The sequence below is a fragment of the Plectropomus leopardus genome, chromosome 16 (genome assembly GCF_026936395.1).
Source record: "Plectropomus leopardus strain MGB_pleo_1.0 chromosome 16, ASM2693639v1, whole genome shotgun sequence".
Taxonomy (NCBI): Eukaryota; Metazoa; Chordata; class Actinopteri; order Perciformes; family Serranidae; genus Plectropomus; species Plectropomus leopardus.
The window spans coordinates 28,480,402-28,495,015 of record NC_142191.1 but is presented as its reverse complement, the minus strand read 5'-3'; the positions used below and the strand labels follow the sequence as shown (position 1 = coordinate 28,495,015).

Sequence of the window (14,614 nt, the reverse complement as noted above, 5' to 3'; positions counted from 1 at the left end):
TCCACGACATTTTCCTTTCCGCATGCCACTGTTTGTATGCTTAAACTGTCACATGATTGTTCAACATGTTCTCATCCCGGCTCGTCACATGGTGCTGCTCTGTCACTGACCTTTCACCTCTACTTATGACGTCTCAGGCATTCTCCTGTGTCAGCTGTTGATGCTCTGGACTCCTGCACTTAAGTCAGTTGTTTGTGGGACCTATCCACCTCCTCTCCCTCCCTCCCCATCAGCACACTCGCGCTCCTTATATTACGTAGTTAGCGACAGCGTTATTATTTGATGCTGTGCTTCAGCTTTCATGTGCACACGACCGGTTCCATCTGGCTTTGTTCTCAAGCGACTACGCCTGTGCAAATTGCATCCAGACACACCTGGTGCCGGCCACCAGCGTGTAATAACAACACTATCGGTTCTGTCCGAGCACGTTCTCATCTGACACCATCCAGCCGCGTCTCAATTGGACACGGAAGGTGGTTTTTTGGTGTCACACTAGTACGCCGAAACCACTGACAGAGCGGACGTATTTGACAAGTTCGGAGTGAGAATGGGCTGTACTGTTCTGTGTGTGTAAAAGACAATACCAGTTTAACTGTAATATTAATTTATGCCGATGGATCTCCTCTTTGTATCCACTTATCAGATTTACTAAAAGCAAATATTCAAAGGTTTTTTTACTATCTCAAAAGCCTGGAGGGGATCTCTGTGTGTGTGTGTGTGTGTGTGTGTGTGTGTGTGTGTGTGTGTGTGTGTGTGGGTGTGTGTGTGTGTGTGTGTGTGTGTGTGTGTGTGTGTGTGTGTGTGTGTCCCCGCAGCTGATCTTCGAACTACTGGACCCATCGGCCTATATGCTGCTGGACCTCTCATGGTTGCAGGGATTTTGGTGAAACTTGTTCTATCGACTGTTCTATACTCTTCACTCCTCCTTTATTTCCCATTTTTTAATTATCTTCTTTTTAAATCATGACAAAAATAATCAATGAGCAACTCGTTCCACAAATAAGAATAAGAAAATTGGTAGATGTAGAAAATTATTATTATTATTATTATTATTATTATCATTATTATTATTATTATTATTATTATTATTATTATTATTAAAGGTAGGAAGAATTGAGAAAGAAAAAATAAGAAAAAAGTTAAGGAATGATATATAATAATGATACATCAAAAATTATCTTAGAGTTAGACATTTTCAGTTACTTTTTCCAGTCATTTTCATAATAGTTTTTTTTTGTTTTCAGTTATTTGCTTATACTTCTTACTAATTTCGTAGATTTTTTTTAGGTCATTTCTCCTCTAATTGCTCATTGCCTCCTTCTAATGTTTTTGAAAGAAATCATGCCAATTTGCTCAAGGTTCAAAGGGTTAATTATATGAATTACACCTGCGCCTTATGACATCTCATACGTTCCTCTGTGCCAACAGGCTGGTGTGTCCTGCAGCACTACAAGTTCAATAGTGTGGAGGTGTGAAGCGTCTGCAGAGAGACGGAGAACAGGTGCTAAGTAGACACAGAGCTCAACACCACAGTCACAATAAAGCCTCCAGGAGAAACCATTTTAGGAACCTCTTTTTCACCCTTTTCTACTTATTTTTCAAGTTTTGGCACCCGTTTTGTCCCGCTGTGGAATGCTTTAGTCTCTACACACTGTGGTCCTTGTTACCTAACATGATCCCTCACGGGCTTCCCACAAAGCCACTTACGTTACTGATTAACGCAACCAACCTGGAAATACTGTTACTTAGAGCTTCAGTGATAATGATTAACTGTCATTTATTAAATAATTGCTAACTAATTTGATGATCGATTAATTGTTTTTAGAAGTTTTTTTTTTAAATTGTCTTTGGCAACTTTTTCAAGTGCTTTATCAGGAAAAGCACAGGTAAAACTAAGTTTCATCTCAGTGTCCAAGTCACCTAAGCCAAGCCAGTGAGCCACAGTGCACAAGGTTACGGTACTGGTATACCTAAATCGAATGCAGCCATTATTTATTTTATTACACCTGTGTCTGACAAATCTATGTTTGTATGAGAAAGGTCGATTGTAGTCTGTGTTTGTGCTCTGCTGTCTGATCTCTGGATCAATGGTGGCTGGAGGCATAAAGAGCGTGCTAATATCCCACGAAAGAGAGTTTGCTCAGGTCAAAGTTTACCCACCACCTCTGCAGCACAACAGCCGCTGTTGGGGTTTTTTCGTCGTGACGTCAAAACTCATTGGTCCAAGAGACACTTCATGTCCCTGTCTCTCTCCCCTTTGGTAAATCACATCCTCTGCACCGTCCTCCACCTTCTTCCTGCTGTTAACTCTTTGAAACCTGCTGTGATGTCACTTTTCCTGTGCTGCTTTCACACAGCTTTTGCAAGTATTTAAACCCCTGAACACTGAGCAAATTGGTGTGATTGTTAATTAAAAAAAAAAAAAACATTAGGAAATAAATAAATAGGCAACTTGGTAAGAAATGTTTCACAAACTGCAAGAGAAAATATTGTATTTAAAAACTACAGACAACATGTCTACAGGGGAAAAAAGGAAAAAAAAATAAGGAAAGACTATATTTAAAGCTAATTATCATAATTAAAATCATATTATGGAATTATTATAATTTTAAATCACATTTTCAGGTAATTTCATTTTGGGGTTTTTTTCAAACTTTTTATTTTATTTTTTACAAATTAATTTTCTTTTACTTTTCACTAATTTCTTGCTGTTTTGGGGGCAGTTTCTTGCTTCTTCTTGTTGTTGGTCTAGCCCTCTTCCCATGTTTTTGGAAGAAATCAAGCTAATTTCCTTGGGTCTTTCCATGTGCTTTTACCTCAAACTGGATTTCTGGACAAAAACATTTCTCAAGACTTTTAACCTTACCTCCTGTGTATCTTAACTGCTGAATGGATTCTAAGCTGATCCGTTGTTGTTATCTTTTATTTCAACTACTGTTATCACATGTATTTCATGACACCCTGTCAATTCTGCTTTTTTTATACCTTGATAAACACAAGACTAATCTTTTTTTTTTTAACTTCTAGCTGCACCTATCCTGTGGAAAAAGACACACCTGTGTCCTTAGGAAAAAAATCGATTCTCAGATCAATAAAGTGACAGTGAGCTTCCTAGACGCTCTATTTAAACAAATGAGTTTGAACTTTGGGACACAAATCATTACCATAACTTCTCTTTATAGAAATATGCAAAATCCAGATAGCTCAAAAGATTTGTCATTCATAATTTAGTTTTATTTTGTGCAATCAGTAATTGGCGTCAGATTATTTGCATCATTTAGGAAGAACTGAATGATCTGCAGGTCAGGTGATGTGACTCCCTCCTCCTGAAGCTTTATAGGAGCAGCTGAAGTTGTCTCATCCATCCCTCCTCATATCACTGATCGCCTCATCCTTGTGGAGACATAACCAGCTTGTATCCACCTCTGTGGAAGAAGTCACGTCTGTATGACACCTTGACAGCAACATAGACCACAGCACGGAGGATCTATAGACAACAGGTATGTCTGATTTTTATCCTCTGTGATACTGACCACTGATATTTTCCCCCAGTTACACATATTAACATGTATCAGTATCAGAGTATTGTTAATTCACTGTGGAAGGATAAAAGCATTCAGGAATTATTTCTAGTTTTCCTTAACTTTAGTTCAACTTCGGCGCTAAATCAATAAAACTGCAACACAAATGTAAGACACAAAGCTTCCCTAATTATTGTTTTTAATGTGTAATGGTTCATTATTTATCATTTTTCATTTTGGTGATATTTGCATTCACATTACCTTAAAGTGCAACAGTTCAAAGATCATTGAAAACCATGCCAATTTCGCCTTAATATCTAAAGTAGCTAAAGCAATAAAAGCTCTAAACAGAAAAAAAGCTCTAATCTGTGTTATAGCCTCTCACCAGTATTTGTCTACTGTTCTCTTCATCTCCTCCTCCTCTCTAATGGCTTTATTGCAGGTATTAGCATGTGAGTGGATTGCCTGGCAGCGAGTGAACCATGGAGGGAGCCAGTGTCGCCATCTTCGTCACAGTGCAGAAGATTTACTACCCTCTCCTTTGTGTCATGGGTATTCCAGGTTTGTATCTTGTCATCTTGTTTGGCTGTCCAAGAAGATCTATACAATTGGCACAATTTCAAGGTGGGCATCCAAGATTAGCATCCAATGGCTCACGTTCTGTTCCTGAGTTCCTGAGAGACATTGAATAGTCTGTAAGGTGTTTTTGCAGAATTATGATGTCACACTGTAGTTAACTATGACCTCTCGGATACGAAATCATCACTTCAATATTTTATGTTATATATATATATATATATATATATATATAGTGAGGTCACAGTGACATTTGATTACTAAAATCTAATCAGTTCATCATAGAGTCCAAGTGGATGTTTGTGCCAAATCTCAAGAACTTCCCTCAAGGTGTAATTGACATATTGCATTCACACGAATGAGATGGATAAGGCCATGGTGACTTACTTTTGACCACCGAAATATAATTATTTCATCCTTGAGTCCAAGTGGACGTTTGTGCCAAATTTGAAGAAATGCATAACACATGCATTTCTTCAAATTTGGCACAAACATTCAGCAAGATCATCTGCACAAATGAGCACCACTTTTTGGAATTTCGAAGCATAAATGCAAACTTGAAGTAAAGCAAACCTCAGGCTAAAAATGACCTACACTACAGTTGCATGACTGAACGTGGTTACCACAACAAAGCTGTCTTTCATGATGATGTTCTGCAATCTCATTTAGCTCCTTCACAGCAACTGCCTTTTTTAAGACACTCAAAAGCTTAAAAAGTGCGGTAATTACTGATGTATTTTATGTCAGATAACAAAACCTGAAATTCCCTGTGTTGGATGTTTAAATAAGTGACTGATAATCTTATGTGCTATAACAACTTTGTAAAGTGACTACATGTGTTTTTGTGTGCTTTCAGTTGCTGATGTTGCTGCCCCCAAGTGGCCAAAACAAAATTAATGAATGCATTTACAAAGTCATTAGTGGGCTGATAATAAATGAAAGTATGACAGACAGACAAATGAAACCAGCTGAGTTTCTGTGTTCTGTCTTCCAGCTAACCTCTTCACCTTCTATATGATCTGCTTCCGTAAATGCGGGATGTCCAACACGGCCATCATTTACCTAAGCTGTCTGGCCATCGTGGACACCTTCTACTTGGTGTGGGTGATCCTTATTGACCTGACCCTCACCTTTTGGATACTGCAGCCCTTTTGGCACTCCAATCCCTGGTGTGGCATCCTGGGATTCCTGCAGTACGGATCGCTCTACAGCTCCTCCTGGATCGTAGTGGTGTTCACCATCGAGCGCTACCTCGTTCTTCGCAGCACAGCAGCCAAGCAGCACTTCTCTCAGGCCTGGGTCACTAAATTGACTTGTGTGGGTATCGTCCTGGTGTCACATCTTGTCTCTGTGCCGGTGAGCTGGATCAACATTGTTAGTGATGTCAACTTTACTGTGGGCGAGGAGAATGTGACGCTGCCCAGGTGTCATTATCGCGATGAGGCCTACTCTACTGTTATAGTGTGGATAACAACCTTCCTCTCAGGGGGGGTTCCCATTGTGTTGGTCATTATCTTCAACTACCTCATCGGTTACCATCTGTGCCGCGCAAGAAACCTCTTCACCAAGGAAGAGCGTCGAGTCATGCATGGGCGGAGCACCAGGGGCATGTTGAGGAGGACCATCCTGCTGCTGGGAACGGTCTCTGTGGCCTTCGTTGTCCTCAGCCTGCCCCGCTTTGTCACATACTGCATCCTGAGGACCAAGTATAACAACGAGGACTTCAACAGGAATGACTACAGCATCCCTATCAATGTGGCCGGAGACTTGGCCAACATGCTGCAGAACCTCAACTCCACCACCAACTTCCTGCTCTACTGCATGGTCAGCCGGCGCTTCCGGCAAGAGCTGCTCCATGTAGTGACTTGTAATGCGAAGGCACTTGAGCTGGGCTCTGTCCTCACCCACACCACCATGAAAGTGTTCTCAGTGGTCAATCATAAGGCCTCGCCATCCGACAACCCGGTGACTGTGGTGCTGACCAATCTCAAACTGACAGAGTAGAAAAGATCAGAAGAATGGATTTTAATGGACCAGACTTTGAAAATAATTAAACTTTAAGCATAAATATTCATTCTTGACCCTAAAAATTAAAGTTAGACAAAGGCCCACTCACTTACGAGTTTTTTTCAGGGCTTTCAATTCCATTGTCTTCAACAATGGATACAGACGAAGGTCACATGATGACAACCAGGCATTTCCCACAAAAGTCATTACACACGTCTAAAGTTCTTTTCCATCCTGAATTAGGCTCTATGTTCCCTCAAACCCAAAATTCAGTCATGAACTTCTTTTCCATCTCAAATTAGGCCATGTGTTCCCAAAGCCCTATAATCCTCATGAACATATTCTCTATACCAAAGTTAGGTCTCTTATGAACATTTTTTCAATCCCAAATTAGGCTCCATGTTCCCTCATCTTCATGTTCACTTAAAATCAGTGTTTGGGGGGTTAAGCTTTCCTGCATTAAAATCTGTCTACGTGTCTTTTTTTTTTTGCATATGGTGCTTAAAATATTGTAAAAGACAGCCAGACAACCAACCAAACAGACAGAGGCGAGAACTTAACCTGTTTAGCAGAGGTAGACCTACTGATCTGAGGGCTGCAGGAACATGGACTCCTTCCAAACTAATGAATGTGGATGAACCGCCGTAACAATGATTGTCAAAGTGAAAGTTAAGATGGTCATCCCAAGTGATTGTCTGGTATGTAAAGTATTTTATTATGTCTAGTTGTATAAGGAGAGAAAGCAGTTCTACTATATTGCCTTGAGAATGTTTAGTCATCCAAAACTGCACGGCGTTCAATAGTCTAATGATTTGTTCCCAATAAAATTTGAATACATATGAGCAGTGCTGCACTACTATTTATGTGTATATCAAATGCACCTTGAGATTGATTTTAATAATTGTTCGAAGATTCACTCAATGGTTGGATGACAATGAGACCTTCCACCTTTCAAATCAAAGAAACGGTTAACCCTTACTGACCACAGAATGGCTACCTTGATGAGAAAACCACCAGACAGCTGCAGTTTTGATGCCCTGTATTGTTTGCATAAATAGGTCACGAGACTTCCCTGCTTTGCATATTGGGAATACTTCCTGTTTGCCTCAGAACAGGTTTGTGCTGTTGCTGAGGGATAAGCAGATCTGAGCAAAGGTAGGTGTGGGAGTACAGTCAAGTTCTTTTTTTCTCTGTTTGTATATTTATACGGAAAAACAAACTTTTGAAGTAGTTTTTATTTGTTTTTCAAGAGGGCATACCTGGCATATCTTTAGATCTGTGATTTTGACCTTTGTACTAGTTTGCAGCGATCATGTTGATATGTTACACTCACACCCACTGACACCTTTCCAGTGACGAAGAAACAAGAATGTGCACACACCACTCCTGAGATCAGTTTATACTTGATCCTGCTCATTCTGATACCGTCTCACTGCTATTTACTTTGTAAGACATGCATTTTCAGTCAGTGGGATAGTTTTTACGTCTCGGTGGTGACTAAAAGTGGACTTTAAGTCTCAGTAAAAAACAGTTTTCTCGCCAGCTGTGCGAAAAGATTTACTCTTCTGTATAGTGTGTCTCTTTAAGTTGTCCTGCTCTGTTGAATTCCTTCAACATTGATTTCATTTTCACCAGAGGCAACACACACTTTTCACTGGGACAAAATGGACTCTTTTGAAGGTAGGCTCACAGCTTTCATTAATCTGTCTAACCTATCAAAATGTCCTTCGGAGTGAAGCGAACGAAGCAAACCTGTTTTTCTGTTGGCTCTGGTTTCAGGGCCCTGCCCTCATCAGAGTGTTCCTGTCGAGATGGATGAGAGCATGACACCCTCCAGTCTGGACTTGGCCTGGCCTCCCCCCTGCAAACAGTGTAGTGGACAAACAAATACTGGCAAAACGCCACAGGAACATGGCTATGAGCAAGCTACAGCAGCACACGATGCCGGCCAGCGGAGACTCCCTGAGAGCCAGCGCCAGCCCGAACCCAGAGCAGTCCCTCATGCTGCCCCTCAACCTTTTTTCAATCTCTCTACACACCCGGGACAGATGAACGCCCCGCACCCTGCGGGTGTTTGGCCTCATGGTCTCAGAGAGCAGGCGCCGCTGTATGAACAGGACCTCCGAGTAAACCACAGTAGAGGTTTTGCAGGACCTTCAAACAGGCTCCAGGATCACTGTGCGGAGAAGGAAGAATTCTTGGAGCCCCCTTTCTCACTCAAGTCTGTCGATAACTGCGCCCACTACGTCCCATCACGGTACCCTGCAGCACGTTTACCCGGTTAGTGTCAGTGCTTCATCATTTTCAAGTGTTTGGTGTTTCTGTCAGTGGGGACATGTAAACATTCTTACATTTGACAGTTTGTATTTTACTGTTACTCTGAAACACAGCAGATTATTGATATCTTTGAACTTGGTGGATGACATGTTTGTTAATATTTCATACTTGACGAAGGCAAATATCTAAACTTGTTGTAATAATAATAATAATAACTTTTTTTATATAGCAACTTTAAAAACAGCCAATCAGTAATGCCCAACTAAGGCCTGACAACTCTGAAAGTACAATTAAACAAGAGAGACACAATTACAAAACAAAAATACCAATAACAAACCATACCAACAGGAGTAAATACAATCCAAAGAATATTAGCAGCAAATGCAGAAATAATAGTACTAATAATAGAAATAAACACAATCAAGACAGAATAAAAGAATAAATTAAAAGATGAATTAAAAGACAAACCAAAATAGATGACATCACTTAAAAGCATGTCTGTAAAATCGGGTTTTAGGAAGTCAGTTCAAATTCTTAATTTTGGTAGTATAGATCTATACAGATTGTTTTTGATGTTATTTGATGTTAAATGATGTATTTAATTTTCTCTAGGTTTTTAAATATCTTTCTCAGAGATGTTTGCCTCCATTCCCACTGCAATAAAAGTACATGGAGTTTTGTTGGGGGTGTTCACGTCATTAAAAATAAGGTTAAAGGTCTGTGAATTATCCACAGTAAATATTTAAATGTTATTTTCAATGTTGTAAGCACCACAAATGAAATTTAATTCTCTCCCACAGTTTTTATGGAGGCAGAAATCAGAGACAGATATCTTAAAACCTGGAAAAAATAACGCCAAAATTATGTGCATGACTCGATACTAGCTGAGGACGTTCAAGAGCGTGTCTTTTTGTCGTTAGGGTGAATTGACCGCGGATGGAACCAAAGCTGACAACTAACTTTGGCATTAGCTTAATTAAAAATGTAATTCCTTGAGCAGGCGATGTTCACCCTAAAATAACGAAGTCTTATTAGAGACTTTTATTGTCCCAGAGTTTATATAATAGCTAGTATCATTAGTAGTATGTTATAGTTAGTAATTTTTGTATGTTACAATGATGTGTTTTAGAGATATTGAATATTATTAAATTATATTTGCCTTCAGGAATCTAAATCTGCTATACAAATGACTGTGCCAAAACCAGGATAAACGATACGACTTCACGCCTTAATTGAATCATTTGATTTGATTCTGCACAGGTCCAGTAATCACTACATCTGTGGTAGATTTAGTTTGAAAAGTTGCCTCCCCAGCCCTGTTAGTATCATTTGGCTGCTGCTCAATTGTGTTTCTGTTGAGTCTGCATGACATCATTACTGCTGAACTGGAATCTGTCCAAAGTTAGGAATTAAATGTCTGCTTCTCTATATCTCTCTGCAGGCGCCCATCCAATGCAGGGGAGTCGTCTCAGACAGTGTGCATGCTGCACTCCGGCAAATCTGCCTCGTCACAAAAATAATTATTATCAATATAGGCATAATTACCCAGCGGATCCATGTGAGGAGCCTCAACACCATCAACAGTCACGGTATGAGAACGATTCCCATCCTGTTTGTCATTATGACCTGATCATTTCCACACTGATTCATATAATTCGTCACAGATGTCATGCATACATCTCAGATTGTTTCTCCGTGTTTTTTTCCCTCCACAGGGATCCCCCCCATAATAGGTTGCAATTTAATAAAGATGCTCCACATTCCCCCCATGGATCTGTGCCTCAGTGTGTGGCCCCTCCTAGAGATGTGATGCGTGAGGTCAGTGTGGAGCGCTCCCTCGTGGCTGGTCCGGGGTTGGCCACAAGGGAGATCAGGAGGACCATCAGCCTACCTGAGGAGTGCAGTAAGTCCCATCAGTGTCCCTGCATGGACACATGCATGTAACGTTCTCTGTGTAACAGTGTGTAAGATTTAGAGGGATTTAGTGGCATCTAGTGGTGAGGAATGCAGATTGCAGACAGCCAAAACTTCTCCAAGTTAGAAACAGTTTTTTATGTTCACAGGGTTTTTACCAGGAGCTGAATTATCTGTAGAGCTCTCTTCCTCTCTAAAATGAACAAACCATGTGATTAAAACAAGAAAAGGCACTAAATAAAGCAGTTTCACATCACGAATCACTGTTTCTCCTATGCTGTTTGGAACATAACGGACTGGCTCTAGCTTAGTGCCTGATAATGTGCACTTCCCTTATTTCTTACTCAGACGTTGAAGAGGTTTTTACCAGGAGCTAAATTATTAGGAGTTGTCCTCTGATTTGAATAAGAAAAAACACTAATCAAAACAATTTCACGTTACAAATCAGGGTTTCTTTGATCCCTTTGACATGTCACAAACAGACCGCTAGCCAAGCACCTGCAGATGTGCGCTCAGCCTTTTTCTCTGACTGTTTAAGGTCCAGGTGATTAAAGCCAGTTAAAACACTGAAGAGAGCAGTTTCACATGCAAGTCAGTATTTATCTGATGCTGTTTGGTGTGTCGGAGGTGGCCGTTAACCCAGACCCAGCTAATGTCTGCTCACATTTTTTCCCTGATAACCTAAGATCCAGATCAATTAATCAATTCATCCTAATTCTTTAACTTTGTTTAAAAATGACTAATAAATCTACCTACCTACATACCTAGATGCTCAGGAGGTTTTTACCGCCTCACACTATCTGCAGAGGTAAGATTTAAACCGGTAAAAACTCTGAATGAAACAGTTTCATTAACAAGTCAGAGTTTTTACAATGTTCTCATTGTGTAGGGCTGCTATCTTTGATTGCCCAAGGGAAAATCCAAAAAATGCGAAAATGTGAAAATGCAAGAACATGAAAACGCTAGAAAACCAAAGCTAAAAAACCTGAAATGCAGGAAAACATGAAAATCTTAAAATGTGAAAATGCAAAAACGCCAGTAGCCTTATCTAGATCCAGTGTTTGGTTCGTCCGTTCTGGTCTACTGAAGAAACATGGTGCTGCAACGTGGCGATCTCTGTAGACGAGTACTAGATTTGGACAGTATGTAATATTTAATGCCTTTATACCTTCCTGAAATTTCACAGGAGTGTACGGTATATGATGGCATGAGTGTGCAGTATTTACAAGGTTGGAAATGAACTTTTTGTTACTGTGGCTGGTGGATTCCAAAATCAGCCACTTAATAGATTATATATTTTTTTCCTTTTTGCTGATTAATGAAGCAAATCTGGCAGCCACTTGCATATTTTACCAGGATTTGGCTGGGGACTGGTGCTAATTTCCAACTCTGGTGTTGAAAAAACTATCTTAAATATTTCTAAATACCCTGATATACCATAATGCCGTGATACTGCCCAAGCCTAACGTGGACCCGCCACCAAAGAAAATATACTTCTTATATTATATTCTATTTCTGCCAATATATCCACCTAAATCTTACTCACTGGACCTTTAAAGAATGTATTAAGTGCTTTAATGTTTCACTGACTTTTTGTCTATAGGGAATGTTTTCATCACATATTCGGTGGACACAGCCGAACAAATCTTTCCTTTCGTCACATTTCTGACAGATCACGGGTTCAAACCTGCAGTAAGTCCCGCCCTGTGTCCATCACCTCTGACTCTCACCAACTTTCCACACAAACACTCACACTCTCTTCGTCTCTTCGCAGATTGACATCTTTGATAATCCAATCCGAAGAATGGGCATCACCAAATGGATGGACAGGTTTTTGAATGATGTAAGTCCAACTATTGAGTCTGGGAGGAGAATGAAACCAACTGATGATGCAGACTTTGATAGTCAGATGTCATTTTACAGAAATCAGTGCTCATAATAGTGGTCATCAGTCCCAAGTACAAGGAGGACGTGGAGGGCGATGGAGAGGACGAGCATGGCCTGCACACAAAGTATATTCACAACCAGGTATGAACTCGCACAGCTGTAAGGGACAGCTGTCAACTACTGAGGTCTGTGTGAAATGTCACCCTCTGGTGGAAAGCTTGTGTCATTACATCCCCTCATCTGCACATGCTGGTAAGGACAGGAGAATAAGGAAATGTTCTCATTTGACAGCTGCACCTGCTGTCCCCACACCCACAGTCCCACAGTGTTATGTCACAGGTGTGGAAGTAACCTGGCTGTGGGCCTGAAAGGCTGTGAGAGCTCAATGAAGCTGTTATTATTAGAAAAGTAATTTCACCCCGTGTGTGTCCAGTATCCATTACATTTTTCATGTTTTGTTTTTTTTTTTTTAGAATTGTCTACATTTATCAATGGGTTCAATTCAACAGACAAATACTAAGAGTTTAAACCGCACACAGGCAAATGAAGCTGTGTACTGATTTTAAGCCAAATTGTTAAACGGATAGTTCACCCCAAAATCCAAGACTACATATTTTTCCTCTTACCTGCAGTGCGATTCACCATTTTAGATAGTTTTGGTGTGAGTTGTTGAGTGTTGGAGGTATTGACAGTGGAGATGTTTTCCCTCTCTCACATATAATGGAACTACAAGGCACTTGTCTTGTAGTGCTCAAAGTGCAAATAAAAAAACCCAAAACTCAACAGCAATGTCTCTCTCTGAGTTGAATTTTCCTTTTAAGTAAAGCACGTGTAAGTTCATGGAGAACTATAAGCACTGATTATTATGTGTTCCTGTTGGCACAGATCCAACATGAGTTCATCCAACAAGGCTGCCTGAACTTCCGACTGGTTCCCGTGTTGTTTCCCAATGCAACCAAGGTAAGGAAACATAAAAAAAAAACCAGAAAACATATTTAAAGGTCGGTTCAACCAAATTATGAAAAGAAAAACATTTTTTGAGCATTTTTGACATTAAAATGTTTGCTCTTGGAGCTTTCAACCAACCACACCTCACAGTCTACACGCACTTTTCTAAATGAAGGCCACGTGAGGTGACTGAGAAAACATGTTTTTGTGATTTGGGTGAACTGCACCTTTAAAGGTATATTATGCAGGAACTGTTGTTAACTCTTTGTAAACAGTATCGGCCAAGTCACCATAATCAATCAGTCAGACTTTATTTTGTATAGCAGCAGGTACATAGGCACATGGGTAAAAAAAAAAAAAAAGCCTGACTTTGCAAATAATTAATGCACTAACATAAGAGTACTTATTAAACTGAGGAAACACTGCCATGTGTGAGGAACACCACAGGCAGGATAAGAGGTAAAAATAAATAAATATAATATTAATAACAGGTTAAATAAATAAATAACTAATATTAGAAAAAATATTAGAAAAAAGGGTAAATAAAATGATAAAACATATGGTAATAGATAAAAATGTTTAAAATAATAAAATAAAACAAAATAAAATACCATCTAGTTAAAATAATAAAACATACTAAAATGTATAAAATAATAGTCAATGAATAAATAGATTTAGTTCAATTAAAAGCCAAACTAAAATGGTAGGTCTTGTCACATTTAAAGATGTATAATTAAGACAATATCTGGCCTTTCTGTTGTGCTTATTTTATGCACTGTGTTGCTTTGCTCATGTGTTTAATATACCAAATCTACAGACACAAAAGCTAAATGATGTACAGTTGTGTGGACAGGGGTCATAGCAAAATATGTTTTACCCAGTGAAGCCCGGTGCTGTCTGTCTGTGTTGCAGAGACATGTCCCCAGCTGGCTCCAGAGCACCAGGATCTACCAGTGGCCCGAGCACACCCAGGACCTGCTGCTGCGCCTGCTCAGGGAGGAACGCTACATCATCCCACCGCGGGGGGCCGACCTCACCCTCACTGTCCGTCCCCTCTGAGACAAACTGAAAAGGACACCTGAGGAAAATAACCAAAATAAAAGAAATGCTTCATTTGGTCAAAACTTCATCGTGCTGTATGTATGACTTTGTTTCATCTACCTTCACAAGGACTGTTAATACTGCAGAAGATTAGTTTTAAAATGTTCTTCTTTTGTTGGTAGTTTTCAGATACATCCCTAGTTTATGATTCATGTTACTGTGTTTCTAATCCGATACCGTATTAGAATACAAATTTTGTCATTTGATTTGGGGCAGTGGAACTAGCTGAAAGCACATTAAAGGGTATGTTTCGTCAGTTTAAAGCTGGACCCTGTTTTCCTATGTTTTTGTGATTTTGATTAAATCACAGCAAAACAGCAAATTTTAAATTCATCCAATATTGAATGAGACTGCTGCAGCGTTGAAACAGGCTGCAATGTAAC

The 14,614-nt window shown here is 39.8% G+C and overlaps 2 protein-coding genes across 3 annotated transcripts; both read left to right on the top strand.

The window, feature by feature from the left end:
• Nucleotides 1-2,824: 2,824 nt before the first annotated feature.
• On the top strand, nucleotides 2,825-6,946 carry LOC121955890 (putative G protein-coupled receptor 139). 2 transcript variants are annotated; one of them, XM_088089484.1, is made up of 3 exons: nucleotides 2,825-3,500; nucleotides 3,964-4,082; nucleotides 5,092-6,946. In XM_088089484.1, the coding sequence occupies exons 2-3, from the start codon at nucleotides 4,004-4,006 to the stop codon at nucleotides 6,099-6,101; spliced, it is 1,089 nt and encodes a 362-aa protein (XP_087945610.1). In that variant the 5' UTR covers nucleotides 2,825-3,500; nucleotides 3,964-4,003; the 3' UTR covers nucleotides 6,102-6,946. The 2 variants fall into 2 exon arrangements, with proteins under 2 accessions (XP_087945610.1, XP_042359908.2); XM_042503974.2 differs by lacking the exon at nucleotides 2,825-3,500 and having other exon boundaries at nucleotides 3,917-4,082.
• Nucleotides 6,947-7,168: 222 nt separating this feature from the next.
• On the top strand, nucleotides 7,169-14,259 carry traf3ip2a (TRAF3 interacting protein 2a). The gene is made up of 10 exons (XM_042504105.2): nucleotides 7,169-7,259; nucleotides 7,740-7,784; nucleotides 7,884-8,384; nucleotides 9,823-9,970; nucleotides 10,097-10,284; nucleotides 11,899-11,987; nucleotides 12,070-12,138; nucleotides 12,219-12,323; nucleotides 13,068-13,142; nucleotides 14,043-14,259. The coding sequence occupies exons 2-10, from the start codon at nucleotides 7,769-7,771 to the stop codon at nucleotides 14,187-14,189; spliced, it is 1,338 nt and encodes a 445-aa protein (XP_042360039.2). The 5' UTR covers nucleotides 7,169-7,259; nucleotides 7,740-7,768; the 3' UTR covers nucleotides 14,190-14,259.
• Nucleotides 14,260-14,614: the final 355 nt, after the last annotated feature.